Here is a 19,604-nt window from a genome sequence, read left to right as displayed (position 1 = left end):
CACACAGGCCGCTGGCAAGGCTGCCATCACAATAAATATACCAAGACATGCAAGGAGTTTTAAGGGGTGTTGACCAAAGGATTAGTCGTAGCTCTCATGAATGGTTCAGGAGTAAGGAAGTAAGGCAATGGAAGTAGAAAGGTGTAACACCACACACACATTATTTTGAGAGAGGGAGTGAGAAAGAGGGCATGAGAGCAAAAGAGGGAGGTGGGAGAGGAGGGAAAGAGAGGGCTGGGGAAGAGTTTACAAATGGGGCAGGGAAGGGGGAAACCCCTCATCCTCCAGCACTCCAAGCAATAGAGTTCTAGCCTAGTCAACCTCTCATAGAAACATAGACATAGAAAATAGGTGCTGGAGTAGGCCATTCAATATGAACATGGCTGATCATCAGCCATGATCCCTATAGCTCAGGCCCTCGAGTCCAGGCAACGTCCTCAAAAATCTTCTCTGCACTCTTTCCAGCTTGGCAACATCTTTCCTATAACATGGTGACCAAAACTGAACACAATACTCTAAACGTGGCCTCACCAACATCTTATATAACTGCAACATAACTCATATAACTCCCAACTTCTATACTCACACTTCTATACTATACACACTACCAATGCAAGGGACTGCATTAGCTCTCTTGTACTCACACCAGGGGTTCTGACTGATCCTATGCCAAGTTAAGAGAAACTGTGAATCCATTCAGTGGAGTCGAGAGAGCCTGCCACAAAGAAGCAAGGCACATTAAATAATTTACATTCCATTGCATATAGATATGTTAAACGTCCAGTGTGCTCTTGGGTGGTTCAGCTTATTTGTTTAAAAGATTTTTGCTTGATTCATTATTAAAAGCTTGAATTCTTTGTTTCCGGGAGCCAAAATCAGAGACAATGTTTGGATAGGTTTGACAGCCGCCTACTGCAGAGAGCATGGCCTGGAATTGTCAACACCTTTTACCATGTGCTTCTCAGATATATCTCAATCCATACCATCCGCTGCATATTAAAGTATTTTAGGTCGTGCTATTGCATACTAGCTCAGATCGGCCTGGCACAGGGCAGCAAGTTGAAACAGAGGTCGTTGACCTTGTTGAAGCTTAGCATGAGTGCAGGCTGTTCACTGCCAGCAGAATCTGCGCCCATCTTTTTCTCTATCTAAGAAAGAGATTTGTATTAATACCATGTCGAGGGCAATACAGTGGCAGAGTTGCTGCCTTACAGCCCCAGAGACCCAGGTTCGATCCCAACTACGGGTGCTGTCTGTACGGAGTTTGTACGTTCTGTGACCACATGGGTTTTCTCCGGGTGCGCCAGTTTCCTCCCACACTACAAAGACGTGCGGGTTTGTAGGTTAATTGGCTTCAGTAAAAAAAATTGTAAATTGTCCCGAGTGTGCAGGATAGTGTTAGCGCACGGGTGATCGCTGGTCGGCGTGGACTTGGTGGGTCGAAGGGCCTGTTTCTGCGCTGTATCTCTAAAATATAAAGTCTAAACCATTTGTATTAATCTCTACATCTGGTATCAACCAGTCAGCAGCAATATAACCTCAGATGGTAATGGGATCAATGTATCAAGGCTGATAATGCACTATACCATGACAGGGTGACGATTTTCTGATGCCATTTCCCATGAACTATTATAAATCATTGACAGATATAGCATGGAAACAGACCCTTTGGTCCACCGAGACCATGCTGACCATTGATCACCAGTTCACAGTAGTTCTATGTTATCCCACTCACTGCACACCAGTAAAATAATTACAGAGGCCAATTAACCTACAAACCCACACACATTTGGGATGAGAGAGGAAACCGGAGCACCTGGAGGAAAACCTATGGTCATAGGGAGAAGACGCACACTCCAGTCAGAACCCAAGGTCAGGATTGAACCCGGGTCTCTGCCGTTTTTTTACAGCAGCCTCAGCAGCTGCGACACTGTCCAAATAGGGTAAGGAAGTTATTACCCTTGGCCTATTCAATGTTTGTGCCTCAGTGAATATCACAAAATTAGATACTTTGCTCATTCGAACATTGCAAGAGTAACTGAAATTGAAAAAAACGTAATTGGTTGTTAAATCTCTTGTGACATCCTGCAGTAGTGACGGGCAGTGTACAAGTTATTATACTGAAAGGACATGGGCTTATCAGGTTCCTATTCAGAAGCTCACATAACTGCTGTTTATATCACGATTTTGTTAGACTGAGGCTGGAAGTAAATGCCCATGTTTATTAAATATCCAATCTCCAATATGAAGTATTGACTAAGGCATACATATTAGCATTTAATTAAAATTGTGTTACTTAAAAGCTTCTACAGCAATATTCAAAGCACTGTATGTTTTCAAGCTCAATCATTTTAAATTATACACAACACATTTTGAATCTTATTTGCATGTATTTTTCAGTGCAAGTACTTTTACTTTTCCATGCTCAGTTTAATTCCCCGAAGTTAATTTTTAACACAAGGGCCAGAAAAGGTATTTATTTTCAGTACGTAGTTCAATTATTATTGCTCATGATTTGTTTGCAAATTAACGTTGCATTGCAATAACAATTTTCCTTTACAGGATGGTTCAATTATAGTGCAAAGGGGATATATGTTGAAGCCTGGATTTTGTATTAAAAATACAAGATGTTTCGATTAGACAGTATCATCTTGTAAGCCCATCTGTGCAGTATGTAATGGCAACAGCAAGTTTCTTTCCAAAATGACCTGATCCAGTACATTGTTAAGAAAAATAGCATCACTTTACATGAAGGATACAAAATCACAGCAGCATCTGCCAGAAAACAGATGTCGGGTTTATGGGGAGAAGGCAGGAGAATGCAGTTGAGAGAAAAAGATAGATCAGCCATGATTGAATGGCTGAAGAGACTTGATGGGCCAAATGGCCTAATTCTGTTCCTAGAACCTATGAAAACCATCAACTCAACATTTTCAATTACAGAAATGTATACCTGAAACGGTTAGGTGTGAGCTTGTGTGTGTGAATATTTAAGAGTAATGAATTGTAATTACCACAAGAACAATTTTTCAGCAATGGTTTTTTCTTCACATTTTATTTTTTATTGGAAATCATTTCAAAATTGACAATTAATTATTAGAAAATTTGATATTGAACATTCCAGCAATCCTACTTATTTACAATACTAGATAGTGCAATGGAGGTAGGAGATGGACCTACGGATTGGGGCTTCTGTGTGCTTTATGGTTCAGTCAGATTCATTACCAAATTCACTTAGTGATTAGCCTGGCTTCATGGAAAACAGGATGAAGCTTAATCCCAGAGTACAGCATGGGACTCTTTAGTCAGAAGGTGGTGAACTTTCTTTAGTCAGAAGATGGTGAATCTGTGAGATTCATTGCCACAGATGGCTGTGGAGGCCATGTCGATGGATATTTTTAAGGCAGAGATTGCAGGTTCTTGATTAGTATGAGTGTCAAGGGTTATTGGGGAGAAGGCAGGAGAATGGGGTTGAAAGGGAAACTAAGATTAGCCATGAATGAATGGCAGAGTAGACTTGAAGAGCCTAATGGCCTAATTCTGCTCCTATAACTTATGACTGGCAGACCAAGGCTCCTCTCTACCCGCAACTAATAGTGTCAAGGCACATATAGTCTCTGCAAAGATGCCCTTGCCATGCAAATCTGCCTTTCAAGTAAAACTTGAAAAGTAATTTAAAGGACACAACACACAAAGTGCTGGGGTAACTCAGCAGGTCATGCAGCATCCCTGGAGAACATGGAAAGTGACGTTGCGGGTCGAGACCCTTCTTCACACTGATTGTGGGGTGAGAATAAAGCTGGTAAAGGGGAGCGGCTAGACATGCGTGGCAGGTAATAGGTCGACAAGGGCAAGGGAGGGGGGAGGTTTGATAGGCAACTGCTTGGAATAAGGCCAAAGATAAGAAAGGAAGGGAGGAAAGAGTGAGACAGGTTTGAAGAGTTGCGGATTGTAAAGCCAGGAGGCAACTGGCAGGAGGGAGTATGGGTGAGTGGAGGGGAGAAATAGGTGGGAGTCCAGTTGGGGCAAAGGAGAGGGAAGGGGGCAGAGAGGGGGAAGGGGGCTGGGATGAGCGGAAAATATTTTTGATTGAATGAAGGATACAGAATGTAAACAGACCCTTCCGCCAACCGAGTTCACACTGATCATCGATCACCCATTCACACTATTTGTATGTTATCCCTCTTTCACATGCACTCCCTATCCACCAGGGGGAATTTAGAGGCGACAATTAATCTACAAACTTGCACATCTTAGGGATGTGGGAGGAAACTGGAGCACCTGGTGGAAACCCACACGGTCACAGGGAGAACGTGCAAACTCCACATACCGACAGCTCCTAAGATCAGGATCAAACTCAGGTTACTGGCGCTTCTGAGGCGGCAACTCTACCAGCTGCGCCACTGTGCTGTCCTTTCTTAACACATCATTAATTTCCCCAGCTTTTACTAACTCCCATTTGTCCACAAGTCCAATAATCAGTCTGAAGAAGGGCCTCGAGCTGAAAAGTGACCTATCATTTATCTCCAGAGATGCTGCCTGACCCGCTGAATTACTCCAGCACTTTGTGTCGATCAATAACCCCCACTGTGCATTGTGGCAAGGATTTTAATTCAGTTTAATTTAGTTTAGAAATACAGCATGGCCCATTGTGTCTGCGCCGACAGGAATCACCCCGTCCTACACTATTTACAATTTACAGAAGCCAATTAACCTACAAACCTGTACGTCTTTGGAGTGTGGGGGGGAAACCGGAACACCCGGAGAAAACCCACGAGTACAAACTGCACCTGTCGTCAGGATAGAACCCGAGTCTCTGGCGCTGTCAGGCAGTAACCCTCCGGCTGTGCCACCATGCCGCTGCCGGCTCAGATTCTTCAGTCTGATTTAATAAGGAGACACACACTTGCTTTTCCTGTCCTCACACGACACAGACTGCTGGTAGAGGATACTTTACACTAACCCAGAAAATCAAAGGACAGTTACAAGCATAATGAGCAGGGAGTATTTCCCTTTTACAAAATCCAGGTCAACATAAGTTCATCAGATAGTTTTACTTTAGTTCAACCAGCAAACTGGAAATTAGTCATTCCTACGTTATTTCATAACCAGGCTAGGAATGTTGATGTGAAATCCATCTGACTTGATGCGTTACAAAAATTCCAGTGTAAATGAGGTCTGTTCCATATTGATGTATCAAAGAAGTTTAGTACTTAGCTCACATCCTGTGAGGAACACTCCTTTATAAATACATTGTTTTAATTTACTATTCTAAAAGGAATCTTCTTCTGGATCAGAATCCATGTTTGGTTTGGTCAATCTCTCCAATTCTTCACCATCCTGAAAATTAAAACAAGAAGGGGGTAAGGAATTACAGACTACAGATGAGATAAGATCATTAATATTTTTGTAAAAATCTCACATGAACAAATTGTCACATTTACTTCATGCAACCCTTCTATTAAAAGTGCCAATGAGAACAGATCAACTGGCAAAGTCTAGCTGGGTGGGGAAAGCACACAATTTAGTTTAAATTGCAGTATTTACCATGGCACATGGAACCACTAACTGCACTGACAAAATGTTGTTGCACTGCATGTTCATGCTACCTCTGCTGGAACCTAGATGGATTATACTAAAAGTACAAATACAATGTGTATTCTCACCCACAGATAGCAGATCATGTACACCACTGCTCACTATTAAGCCATGGCACTTTCATTCTATATAGATAATTTCAGATCATTTTACCATGGTTTATGGGCAATCCTTGGCAGATCACCCAGTTACATGGGGCCATTCAATACAAATCCCAAGGCAGAAGGGCAGCACGGTGGTGCAGAGGTGGAGTTGATGACTTACAGCGCCAGTGACCGGGTTCGATCCTGACTATGGGTGCTTATCCCCGTGACCTGCGTGGGTTTTCTCCAGGATCTCCGGTTTCCTCCCACACTCCAAAGACGTACAGGTTTGTAGGTTAATTGGCTTGGTATAATTGTAAATGGTCACTAGTGTGTGTAGGATAGAATTAGTGTGCAGGGATCTCTGGTCGGTGGGCTCAAGGACGTGTGTCCGCGCTGTATCGCTAAACTAAACTCATTCGTTAAGTTTAGTTAATTTTATTATTGTCACATGTACCAAGGTACAGTGAAAAATCTTTTTGGTGTTAGAAAAGACTATACATGAATTACAATCAAGCCATCCGCAGTGTACACAGGATAAAGACACAAAATGTTGGAGTAACTTAGTGAGACAGGCTGCATCTCTGGAGAAAAGGAATAGGTGACACAAGTCTGAAGAAGGGTCTCGTCCAAAAACGTCACTTATTCCTTTTCTTCAGAGATACTGCCTGACACGTTGAGTTACTCCGGCACTTTGTGTCTATCTTCGGTGTAAACCAGCATCTGCAGTACCTCCCTACACAGTGTACAGATATAGGATTAAGGGTATAACGTTTAGTGGAAGGTTTAGTGTAAGAATTAACTTCTGATATGTTCAAGCATTAGTTCTGCTACAACTCTGCAGGATCCCCACCATGCTGTGAAGGTTCATGGTGACGTGTTGCAATCTCCCACCATGAGAATGCAGGCACCAACTCCCACATGCAGAAAAATAGGAACAGGAGGGACAGGATGATGGTGTTTTCACAGTGCTGAATCCTGCATTCCGATCCCTTTGTCTGCTTTTGGGTAGATCAAATTTAATAACCTTTGATTCTATAAACAGGGATTAACAGGCTGGTCTCCTTCCCAGAAAAAACCCAGTTATTTCAACTCTGACAGAGAACAGATATTTCTTTGTCTTGATAAATTATTTGCAAATTTTCCACGGAATTTCAAGTAGTAATAGCTCAAGTAGTAATAGCTCCTGAATGTCTTCCAAATACCACACACGACTATCATCTTAAAATCATTCTTTGTACATGGTAATCTTCAGTTAAGTCAAAATGGAAAATACACTTGCATAAACAATACTGTGACTACCATGTGTAATTATTTAGTCGACATTTATTAAATGCAATAATGAGTGAACTATTTCTGTACTCACAGGTGACGCTCAATTGCGTGTACAAGAAAAATTGAGGTAGAAACCCTTTAGTCCAAATGACTGCACGCATGTAAATATGTTACAATTTTAACTAGGCAATATGAATAATTAATTGTGAATATACTAAGTATTTACAAGTTGTTGTAAGCTACAAGTCTGTGCATGGAAACATTCTACACATGATGACTTCGCTAATTTTGGAGGTTGCATGAAAACTTTTTTTTTTTTGAACTCAGTAACTACCTACCCCACTGGAACGCTCTAGAAGTTCACCGTTTATAACCTTTAGCCTCTCTTGCTGGAGGATATGCATTGGATCCTTTATGCTGCTGGAATTGTAAATAAATATCGCCAGGAATACCACTGGAATTTCTAATAAAAAAGTCAGTGAAGGTTTAAAATCAAATTCAAAGACAGATACCGTGGTAATAATGACGGTTATTATTTGGGAAGTGAGAACATGAAACATATTGTCTCTGAACTTTAGGATAAAAGCCACAGACAGTCCAAAGGCAGCGGTAATAAAGATTAAAGCCACAGAAAATACATTGTGCCCATAGAAAAATCCACAGTTTTGGATGTGGGTGCGAGATTCAGATTGAAGTAGTAATATTAGTCCATTGAATATAACTCCAAAAATATACAGTTTACTGTTCTGAATGAAAATACTTTCGGTCAGTTGATCTCCTTCTTTCAGCATTTTTTCATTATAAATATTAGCCATGGAAGAGATAAAGCACTGTATAATTATAAAGAGGTGGCCAATGCCAAGGTTAAGCTTTTTGAACGTAGTATACCACTTTGATGCTGCCGATACGGGATTTATCTGCAGCGGATGGTGTGTGTTTTTATCCTGAGGGGTTACAAACGGAATGCAGCTGTTTGATGCATTGAAGTGCACGTGGTGAGTCGATATATGCCTGGATACAGTGTCTTGGGCTGGTCCAGTCCCCGATACAAGAGCCACAATGGATAGGAACAAAATCACAAGCGATGCCCATTGCACTGTGGACAGGCGCCGCCTGTTGGAAAGGAGTAACAGTGCATTATTTGTGTGCTTGCAGTTTCCAGTATGGACAAAAAAGTATTTTTCAGTATATCTTGAGTAACAAAATACACATAACACAAAAAAATCATCTTTTGACAACTTTTTTCTCATATCCAAGCTACGCATCTTTTAAAATCCACACACTGTAAGATTGGCATTTAATAAACATATTTTTCTAACAAATGGAGCCACTGCCTTTCAGAGCCAGAGATCCGGGTTCGATCATCCTGACTACGGGTATTGTCCGTCTGGAGTTTGCACGTTCTCCCTGTGATCACGTGGGTTTCCTCCGGGTGCTCCGGTTTTGTCCCACATTCCAAAGGCGTGTGGGTTTTTAGGTCAAGTGGCCTCTGTAAATTGCACTGAGTGTGTAGGACGTAAAAGTGGGAATAACATAAAACTACAAATACTAATAGTACACTACTACAACATAGTAGTACAGAACTGGTCAAGAACTAATAGTACACCAGGAGCGCAGGAGGATGAGGGAAGATCATATAGAGATGTATAAAATCATGAGCGGACTAGATCGGGTAGATGCCGAGGGTCTTGCCCAGAGTTGGTGAATCGAGGACTAGAGAACATGGGTTTAAGGTGAAGGGGAAAAGTTTTAATAAGAATCTGAGGGGTAACTTTTTCACACGAAGGGTGGTGGGTGTATGGAACAAGCTGCCAGAAGAGGTAGTTGAGGCTGGGACTATCCCAACGTTTAAGAAACAATTAGACAGGTAGGACAGGTTTGGAGGGATAGGGACCAAACGCAGGCAGGTGACACTAGCGTAATTGGGACATGTTGGAATCTCAGTGGGCCTGTTTCCAGGCTGTATCTCTAAACTAATCTTTGGAAATATTTCACAGCAATAAGAACAGTCTTACAACACTACGTATTCTTATGAAATTTCCTTTGAGAACAGAACAAAACAAGCATGCCTTAGATTCTGAGCTCATCTTCACAAGCATGTTGTAATCAGTAGGAACTGTAGCAGCAAGCCATCTGCACACTTCTTGTATGCACTTTATACTCTGTTATCAATTCATCTAAAAAAAGGTTATTGAAGATTATTGAACTAATCTTTCATTCAATGACTTTCATGTCAACTCCATCAATGGCTTTACAAGTTAATTACCCGTGCCAATCAATTCACTTAAGAATCAATTCTAATTAACATGAATAAATAATTCTGCCATTTAGTTACATTAATAATAGAATAAAAGCAGCTCTAATCGCGCCATATAGATGTGTGAACTGAATATTTGGTCAGAATTTTTGCTGTATAAACAGGATATTGAATGAGTTGGTTTCTTCAGCCTTATCTTTAATTATAGAATTACTACAGGAATTATTTAAGTAACTTACTTCAGAACAATCCTGAACAACACAGCCGTTGTGATAATAACAAAATTGGAGAACAAAACTGCCAATGCCTAAACAGGGAATACCAGAAAAAAAATTAATTAGCCTTAAAACCAAAAGTCATAGTGTCAACGTTATGAAAAGTGATTGTATTTTAGTCTGATCTGCTACTTGCAAGATGATGCCGGAGTGCGAGTACTCTGTGTGCACTGGTCACAGAAGAGGAGCTACAACCATCCAATACAATCATCCTCCTCTTTAACATCTCTTCCCAATTGTGAATCTAAGACCAATTCTAGCTGTAAACTATATTCTGCACTCTGATATCTTTCTCTTCGCTCAACGTTTGGCACTAGTATTTGGCTCAATTGTGCAAAAAGTGATTTTGATCATCCGGTTTCAACATTAGATCACTTTTAAGCTATAAATAACAAGACTGCATGGCCAAATCCTCTTCGCTCGGCCCCAACTTTATCCCCAAACTATTTTGCATTTCTTAACTAGCCAAGTTTTTGTTTCTGACCACTCTTTCGAATTTCACATTGAATCTTCAACAGATCAAGCATGGTTTACATTTTGAACAAGTTTAAACTTTGACATTTTTAACTTGACCAGACCAAAAGCATCTTTTGCAAATGAAGATGTTTCAAATCACTTCAAAAATTGTGCTAATGTTGTCAAATAGGCGAACAAGGTGCATATGGCTAGGTCCTACAAAACAGATAAAATAATGAATAGAAACAAGGAACTGTAGATGCTGGTTTACACAAAAGGACACAAAATGCTGGAGTCACTCACTGGCAGCATCTCTGAAATAACATGGATAGGAAACGTTTCGGGTCAGGATCCTTTTTCATAAAATAAGGATACTGTTTTATTGATAATTGAAGAGGAATGCACTTACCAGACATGAGAAAAGCATTCCCACCCGCCTTCACAAAATAACTTGGGTCTCCAATAAATGAACACAAATTCTTATAGGCTTCAATAATATGAAGCAAATATATATTTGTCAACTTACCGGTTGGAGGTAGACCAACACATAGAAAGCAATCAAGTTATCCACGAAGTAGAGAAGGGCTGGAACAGACCATTTCATAAATCGGAAAACACTGCGCCAAGAGGAACATTTTAAACTCTTGCACAATTGTCCCTCTGTAAAGAAAAAGCATATTATGTTATATTTTCATGAATTGTATAGCATTATTTCTTCAATATTAATCAAGATACAAAGTGACAAACATAATTTAACAGAAGTAGACTTTAATCTTTATTTAGAGTCACACAGCACAAAAACAGGCCCTTCGGTCCAACTTCCCCATGCCGACCAAGATGCCCCATTTATGCTAGATCCACCTGCCTATGTTTGACCCATATAATTCTAAACCTTTTCTATCCATGTACCTGTCTTTTAAACATTGTGATAGCAACTCCATATACTGTCATATAGCCACTGCTCTGTGTGTGTAAAAGTTACCCCTCAGGTTCCTATTAAATCTTTCTCATCCCTCGTTAGACCTATGTCCCCTGGTTCTTCATTCCCTTTCTCTGGGTATCATACTACATTTACCCAATCTATTCCCCGCATGATCACACCTCCATAAAATCACATCCCCCCCTCCCCCATTCCTGTTACGCTCCAAAGAATAAAGTCCTAGCCTGCCCAACCTTTCCTTATTGCTCAGACCCTCAAGTCCTGGCAACATCCTCAAAATTCTTATCTGCGCTCTTCACAATTAACAACATTTTTCTTATAACAGGGTGACCAAAACTAAACACAATACTACAAAAGCAACCTTGTACTGATCAGACTGACAGGAAAGTATTTTTGAGAATGAGTACGGGATGCATGCAAGATAGCTTCCTGGAATAACACAGCAATCATGATTTATTTGCACAAGAAACACAAGATATTAGCAAACAGGTACAGAAAGTAATTAAGTAGAGTGTTTCTGTGCTGCCGAATAAGGGATAAATATTTACCAGCTACCCAATACATCCTGTCTCCTCTAGAAAACAGTCTCCATAGGAATTTTCACCTTTCCCGTTCGATATCACATCAAGGTTCATTTTCACATCTAATCCAATGGACATCTCTTCTCTAACAATTATCAAATTTCAGTACAGTGTTTTAAAACGTCACAACATAATGAAGCAATCACAGTGACTGCTAGAGTAGATTTGCTCTGAAATTGTGGACCTCCAGATTAAAATATGAACACAGTGCTTTCAAATCAAGCAAAACCATTGGTCATAAAAATTCTAGAGCAATTCCAGGCTGATAGCTGATAGAGCTGCTGTCTCACAGCACCAGAGACCTGGGTTTGATCCTGAGCTTGGGTGCTGTTTGTGTGGAGTTTGCACGTTGTCCCTGTGATCACATGGGTTTCCTCTGGGTGCTCTGGTTTCCTCCCACATCCCAAAGACATGCTGGCTTGTAGTTTAATGGGCCTCTGTAAATTGCCCCTAGTGTGCAGGGAGTAGATGGGAAAGTAGAAAAACATTGAACTAGTGTGAACAGGTGAACAATGGTTGGCGTGGACTTAGCCTGTTCCCATTCTGTATCTCTAAACAAAACTAAACAGTCTACTCAATATACAAAGGTGTCAAACAAATAACATATTTAGTTAAGTAAATTCCCTGTACAAATCTTCTAATCATTCATAAATACTGGAAGAAAGATTGACATTTAAACGCACCTTGTATTAGAATCTTGAGTGCTAGAATGCCACAAAATACCAATTTCATAGCCTCTGCGCATACATTCACAGTGGCTGGTAAATAGTTGTATCTATTCTCTAAGAAATATGAAAAGGAATTTTGTTAGTTATCAATAATTATGCCATTGGTAAGAACTTTCAACAGCCTACTGAACAAGAATCCGCGATGTGCCTAGATCTGCTGTAGTACATCTTTCTCTAGTTACACCCCTGTTCTCTTCACGCAATGCAAATTCTGTTCGGATTATGGCACACAGGCTGTAGGTCTTGCAAAGTTTCGGTTTAACCTGCTTGTGAGCAAACAAACATACATTATCCATAATATTTCTAGAGACTGGGGTAATATATGAAACCTGCCCTCCCTCCTTCCCATGCCAAAAAGGTGTGTTTGGAAAGTTAAAATGCGAGTGGGGTGTGGTATGTGTTCAAATAAACAAAACCCCCTGAAAAAAACAGTTCATTTGCCTTAAAATTAGCAATTGTGCCAAAAATATTTTTAAAATGACCAAGTTAACTACTTGTTACACTACTCCATATAATAGCTTCACCACACACCATAGTAGGTTCATTCAATTGCTTACATCTGACAAAAACATTTTTCACTACTTAGAACATTTCAGTAAAGGCTCATATATGTTTGCAGGTGGCCCTAGAAATGGCTGCCTTGCCAACAGTCTGTTTGTCCTTTCCTTCTTTGTGTTTTAATAGAAAGCGTTAAAGTATGTTTTTAGTGTTCTTTAGCTTGTTTTATGTGGGGGGTTGGGGGGGGGGGAAGAGGGGAGCTTTTTCTAATCCCCTATCTCGACGGAGATGCGATTTTTTTCCATATCGTATCTCCGTCCGCACTGCAGCCTAACATCGAGGAGTTGGCGGCCTTTGTTGGAGACCGATTTCGAGAGCTCCACTGCGGGTGCCTACGGGACTTTAACATCGCGGAGCCTGCGATCCCTTTGCCAGGGATTGACCTCTGAGTTCCAACTTGTGGACTTTAACATCACGGAGCCCGCAGTCTCTAATCATGGACTGACATTGGGAACTCCATGCCGTGGGAGGTTCGACCCCCCCGATGCGAGAGCTTCGACCGCCGGTTGCGGGAGCTTTGATCGCCCCGACGGATGGTTCGACTGCCCCGACCGCGGGAGAATAAAGGAGAAGTTTGGACTTTTTTTCCTTCCATCACAGTGAGGAATGTGGGGAATCCACTGTCGTGGATGGTTATGTTGACTTTTATGTAGTTGTGTGTCTTGTTGCTTTTTTTTTCGTATGGCTGTATGGTAATTCGTATATCACTGCACCTTAATTGGTACATGTGACAATAAAAAACCCTTGAGACCTTTGAGGTATTACTGTCTCAGAAAACGCCGCAAAGTGCTAGGGTAACTAAGCGGATCAGGGAGCATCTATAGAGAACATGATAGGTGATGTTTTTGGTCGGGACCCTTCTTCAGACTGATGGTAGGAGGGGGAAGAGATAGCTGGAAGAGAGGAGGGGCAGGACAAAGCTCAGTGGGTAATATGTAATATCTACTCTTACTATCCAGGCACGTTGGTTTCACAAATTCAGGCATGAAGGGACATGTTTGTTGCTTGTTGGCCATTTCTGCTCACGAGACATCCTTAGAAATATGGTGCCAAGTTCAACTGGACCTTCAAAAATAAGTATGGTTCATAGAAAGTACAGATTCATGAAATGGCCCTTATTTCCTGTCTGATTTGTCAGGGCAATTCTAGATTTGAACAGTGGGTGGCAGCAATTGGATTTTTTGGAGATTTTTGTGAAACAATGCAACTTCAAATGTACTTTTGCAAAACAAAGTTTATCAGTTTAAACCTGCACATTGCTTCCAATCAGTCTTGATATCTCCCCCTCCCAATAATCCTCAACCCTATACCAAATCTGTTGCAACAAACAAATACCCCATGGCTCCCATTCCAGAGTTGTTGATCCAAAGCCATAATCTCTCCACATAAATCCTTTTACCTCAAGATAATTTGAACCTGTGACACAGGGTGCAGTAGGTAGTTCTGCTGCCTCACAGCACCGGAGACCTGGGTTTGATCCTGAACTCAGGTGCTGCCTGTGTGGAGTTTGCAATCTGTGACTGCGTAGGTTTCCTCTAGGTACTCCGATTTCCTTCCACATCCCAAAGACATGTGGGTTTGCAGGTTAATCAGTCTCTATAAAATTGCATAGTGTGCAGGCAGTGGGTGAGGAAGTGGGATAACAGAGCACTAATGTGAATGGGTGATCGATAGTCAGCACAGACCAAAAGTCCTGCTTTCATGCTTTATGTCTAAACCTAAACTAAACATATACTACACCACTCTTCCATGCACCCGCTATCCCTTCCTACCACCACCACCCCCCTCCAACCAAATTCCATCTCACTGTACACAGGTCTTTTCTTTCTTCCTTCCTACACCTAATTACATCTCAAACTTTCCTGATGTAGGGTTGTCTCAGGTCTTCAGCTGTGTACTTCCAGAGCAAGTTTTCTCACTGATTTGACGGATGGGTGGTAAAGAATTTTAAAAAATTCTGTAGACCCCTTGTTTCTCCTCCTGCACCGTGCAAATATGCAGCCCTAATCCTCCATTTGAAGTGGTAATCAAAAGAACAGGTTACAGGACTACAAATAAAACTTATAAGGTCAAATCTGACACTAAACTTTTAGGATTAAAACAAATATACAATAATTTCTGGCACCGTCGTTGGATGAAAACTTCATGAAGAGAATCCGACTGCAGCCGAGAACGACGTATACTGCACTCAGCATCACCGTATACACCAATGTGCGGGAGCAGAAGGAAGCACGAGATTTGATTACCATTTCCACCTGCAGCTTTTGGTTACCTGTAAAGGACAAAACACGAAAAGCACATAAGCAGCTGCGAATGAAAAGATTTCATAAAATGAACAGCAGATGTTGGTTTATACCAAAGATAGACACAAAATGCTGGAGTAATTCAGCCGGTCAGGCAGCATCATTGGAAAACATAGAGATATGGACCCTTCTTCAGTCGGAAAAAGGGTCCCGACGCAAAATCTCACCTATCCATGTTCTCCAGAGATATTGCCTGACTCGCTGACTTATTCCAGCACTTTGTGTTGATCTTTGACAATGAAAACCACAACTGTACAATTTAACCTAAAAGTTCAGAATATCACAACATACAAGCTGTTTGATATGTAGCAATTTATTAAGTAACTAAATTATACAAACCAAATAATGTTTTATCCTTATTCCTCAGCAAATACTGAACAAGATGTTAGCCTGACTGAACACAGGAACCTTACAATATATTGTTTTTCCTTAGTCATAGTTATACCACATGGAAACAGGTCATTTGGCCCAACTTGCCCTTGCCAACCAAAATGTCCCATCTAAACTAGCCCCACCTGCTCACGTTTGGCTCAAATCCATTTCCTATCCATGTACCTGTCCAAATGTCTTTTGAATGTTGTTATCGTACCTGCCTCAACTCCCCCCTCTAGCAGTTTGTTCAATATACCCACCACCCTGTGTGAAAGAGTTGCCACTCAGGTTCCTATTAAATCATTCCCCTCTCATCTTCAACCTATGTCCCCTACTCTGGGTAAAAGGCTCTGTGCATTCACCCTATCAAATCTCCTCATGATCTTATGTACCTCTCTAAGATCACTCCTCATCCTCCTGTGCTCCTAGGAATAAAGTCCTAGCCCGCCCAGCTTCTCCCTATAGCTCAGGAGCTCAAATCCTCACAACATGCTTGTAAATCTTCTCTGCACTCACAGCTTGACCACATCTTTCTTACAGCAGGATGGCAAGAAGTTCTTGCCAAAGAAATGGGTATTTTAAAAAGTCAGTTACTAATTCAGCCCTGCATTTTTATTGTTTTACGTATTATATATCTATAAAATTTATATATAATTTATGTTTTTGTGTATGGTCAAGCTATCAAATTCGTTATAACTATTGTAGAAAATCGATAGAACTGCAGATGCTGGTTTACCAAAAGCAACACTGGAAATATCCAGTTTCTTTGACCATGTCTTATTGACCAAGCAATCTCCCCTTAATTAAAGTTTCTTGCATTAAGAATTGAATATTTACACATACTTACTGTATAAGTAAGAAAATATTATATTAGATAATATTTCAGATAGCTGCCACTCTTCCACATATCAAACTTCACTCCTTAATTTTCTTGCTCAAAAAAACAGAAGTTCCCTGAGTAATCAAATCAAATAAACAGATTAGGTTTATTGGGCAATGCATTAATGATAATATCTTACATAATACCAAGATTTTACTAAAGTTCATGACAGAAACTGGAAAAGTGAAATGTATGTATACACATGGAACAGAAGAAGCTGGAATCTTGCATAAATCTTGCTGGAGTAACTCAGCAGGTCAGGCAGCATCTGTGGAAGGAATGGGCAAGCAATCTTTCAGGTCAGCACCCTTCCCAAAACGTTGCTTGTCCATTCCTTCCACCGATGTTGATTGACCCGCTGAGTTACTCCAGCACTTTGTGTTTTACATAGAAAAATAGTTGCAGGAGTAGTTCATTTGGCCCTTCGAGCCAGCACCGCCATTCAATATGATCATGGCTGATCATCTAAAATCAGTACCCCGTTCCTGCTATTTCCCCATATCCCTTGATTCCTTTAGTCCTAAGAGCTAAATCTAACTCTCTCTTGAAAACATGCAGTGAATTGGCCTCCACTGCCTTCTGAGGCAGAGAATTCCACAGTTTCACAACTTCCTGGGTGAAAACGTTTTTCCTCATCTCAGTCCTAAATGGCCTACCCCTTATTCATAAACTGCGACCCCTGGCTCTGGACTCCCACAACATCGTGAACATTTTTCCTGCAAAGAGCCTGTCCAATCCTTTAGAATTTTATATGTTTCTATATGATCCCCTCATCCTTCTAAATTCCAGTGAATACACGCCCTGTCGACCCATTCTTTCACATGTCAGTCCCGCCATCACTGGTGAACCGATGCCGCATTCCCTCGATAGCAATAATGTCCTTCCTCAAATTAGGAGACCAAAATTGCACACAATACTCCACGTGTGGTCTCACCAGGGCCCGGTGATGCTGCCTGTCCAGCTGAGTTGCTGCAGCACTTTGAGTGTATACCCGTTGATGGCTGGTGCTCAGCTATCGCCGGCGCGGGGGGGGGGGGGGGGGGGTGGTCGGCCGGCGATAGCTGAGCACCAGCCATCAACGGTATACACTCAAAGTGCTGCAGCAACTCAGCTGGACAGGCAGCATCCCCGGAGAAAAGGAATGGGTGACGTTTCGGGTCAAAACCCTTCTCCAGGGATGTTGCCTGATTCTGCGAGCCACTGCAGCACCACGTGTGCATCCCCGCTGGCGGGCGGGAACGGGACACTCCAGGGGTGGGGGGGTGAGGATTGGCAGTGGCAGTTCGGCAGCACTTGCGCCGCCGGGGACCTGGGTTTAATCCTGGCATGCTCTTCCTTCTCCCACTCGCATCTGCCCCCTCTCTCTCACTGCTACACCCTGCCCTCCCGCTACCTGGCACCCCCGTTCCATAGATTAAATATATTTTTACACATACATTATGAATAAAGTTAAGAATTTATAGAGTTTATGCTGCCAGCACTTTGTTCGCTTTTTCTTTATGGCGAATGACCTTTGACAAATCCCATGATTCCTTGCGTTTTTCTGAATAATCGAGTTCGGTATTCCGACTGCGCTTGCGCAGGTAAAGGTCACTATGCATAACCTTGCTGGAAAGCAGTGGAGCAGTGGACATTCATTTCATCCGTTTTTTCCAGCTTTGATTCTTCTTGGTAAGAAAATACTGCTTTCAAACTATGAAATAGTTGTATTTATTGTTCCTTTGTTAAAATCTAAGATTATTTTGTTATTTTTATAGTTTTATGCTTTGGTGAGTGAGCGAGATCGTGCTCTTGCGTGGCCAGTGTCGGGTCCAGGTCTGTTGAGTTGCTACTGGGCCGTCCCCTCCCGGATGTCTTGTCCTTGACTGGGGGCGGCTGGAGGTGTCGGGCCGGGCTTGCAGCCGGCGCAGGGAAGTGGCTGAGATGCTGCAGCACTTTGTGTGTATGGCTGGTGCTCGGCTTTCGCCGGCGCTTGGCCGCTGGCGGTCCCCGGCCCGTCGGGGAGTGGGGTTGGGCTGGAGTTGGCGCTTCTTCTCCACGCTGGCTGTGGGCCTGGGGCCACTGGTGTCGTTGGTCTGGGGTTGTCGGTTGGCCCGGCGGTAGTTGAGCTGGGGTTGGCGTTTCTTCTCGGCGCTGGCTGTGACCGACGAAACCTGCTGCCCCAGGGCCTTGGTGAGACCGCACTTGGAGTATTATGTACAATTTTGGTCTTCAAATTGGAGGAAGGACATTATTGCTATTGTGGGAGTGCAGCATAGGTTCATCGGGTTAATTCCCGGGATGGCGGGACTGACATATGATGAAAGAATGGGTCGACTGGGCTTGTATGAGTGATAAGTGATGCTCTACCTAGAGCTTTTCAGCGTACTACATCCAGATCCAGAGTATTCACTGGAATTTAGGATGAGAGGGCATCTTATAGAACCATATAAAATTCTTAAAGGGTTGGACAGGCTAGATGCAGGAAAAATGTTCCCGACGTTGGGGGAGTCCAGACCAGGGGGTCACAAATTAAGAATAAGGGGTAGGCCATTTAAGACCGAGATGAGGAAAAACTTCTTCACCCAGAGTTGCGAATCTGTGGAATTCTCTGCCACAGAAGGCAGTGGAGGCCAATTCACTGGATGTTTTCAAAGGACAGGTAGATTTAACTCTTAGGGCTAAAGGAAACAATGGATATGTGGAAAAAGCAGAAACGGGGTACTGATTTTAGATGATCAGCCATGATCATATTGAATGGCGGTGCTGGCTCTAAGGGCCGAATGGCCTACTCCTGCACCTATCATTCTGTTTCTAAGATCGAACCCGGGTGTCTGAGGCAGCGGCTCTACCAGCCTTCATCAGAGGGCCGAACACACAGTCACTCGTCTCCGGAAACGCAAGCCTACCTCTCTGTCATCCCACAGTTAAGTGCCCCTTGTTAACGGAATTTAAACACGGGTCACGCTGAGCGGAGCCGCTCCCGTCATCGGCAGACCGCCGCTCCCTTCCATGGCGACCACTCGCCTTCGACACCACGGCCAGCGTTGGCAGCACGCATGCGCCCACTCGATCTGACCCTCAACTCCAAAGACCTTTGATCCGCTCGATGATCTTCGCTCCACGCTCGGCTGGGATCACACGCACGCAGAGCCTGCGTCCCTCCCCGGCCACGCGCACGCAGAGTCTGCGTCCCGGCCACGCGCACGCAGCGCCTGCGTCCCTTCCCGGCCACGCGCACGCCGAGCCTACGTCCCTCCCCGCACGCGCACGCCGAGCCTGCGTCCCTCCCCGGCCACGCGCACGCAGAGCATGCGTC

General features: G+C 42.7%; 1 protein-coding gene across 3 annotated transcripts; it reads right to left on the bottom strand.

Moving 5' to 3' along the window:
* Positions 1-2,264: 2,264 nt before the first annotated feature.
* On the bottom strand, positions 2,265-19,467 carry slc35a5 (solute carrier family 35 member A5). 3 transcript variants are annotated; one of them, XM_033033047.1, is made up of 8 exons: positions 19,195-19,467; positions 16,274-16,380; positions 14,877-15,023; positions 12,149-12,247; positions 10,471-10,604; positions 9,453-9,520; positions 7,295-8,069; positions 2,265-5,340 (listed from the first exon to the last, which is right to left on the bottom strand). In XM_033033047.1, the coding sequence occupies exons 3-8, from the start codon at positions 14,998-15,000 to the stop codon at positions 5,272-5,274; spliced, it is 1,269 nt and encodes a 422-aa protein (XP_032888938.1). In that variant the 5' UTR covers positions 15,001-15,023; positions 16,274-16,380; positions 19,195-19,467; the 3' UTR covers positions 2,265-5,271. The 3 variants fall into 3 exon arrangements, with proteins under 3 accessions (XP_032888938.1, XP_032888939.1, XP_032888940.1); XM_033033048.1 differs by lacking the exon at positions 16,274-16,380 and having other exon boundaries at positions 19,195-19,444; XM_033033049.1 differs by lacking the exons at positions 14,877-15,023; positions 16,274-16,380; positions 19,195-19,467 and adding an exon at positions 14,151-14,252.
* Between the last annotated feature and the right edge of the window lie 137 nt (positions 19,468-19,604).

This window comes from Amblyraja radiata, chromosome 14 (assembly GCF_010909765.2).
Source record: "Amblyraja radiata isolate CabotCenter1 chromosome 14, sAmbRad1.1.pri, whole genome shotgun sequence".
Lineage (NCBI taxonomy): Eukaryota > Metazoa > Chordata > Chondrichthyes > Rajiformes > Rajidae > Amblyraja > Amblyraja radiata.
Note: the sequence above shows the minus strand (reverse complement) of the source record. Positions and strands in the feature narration are given on the sequence as shown.

Coding starts and splice junctions, on each gene's coding strand:
- slc35a5 (XM_033033047.1), bottom strand. CDS start 15,000: ATGGTAATCAAATCTCGTGCTTCCTTCTGCTCCCGCACATTGGTGTAT. Junction 12,248..14,876: donor GAAGTTTTCATCCAACGACG/GTGCCAGAAATT, acceptor CATATTTCTTAG/AGAATAGATACAACTATTTA. Junction 9,521..10,470: donor TGTTGGTCTACCTCCAACCG/GTAAGTTGACAA, acceptor TTCCCTGTTTAG/GCATTGGCAGTTTTGTTCTC.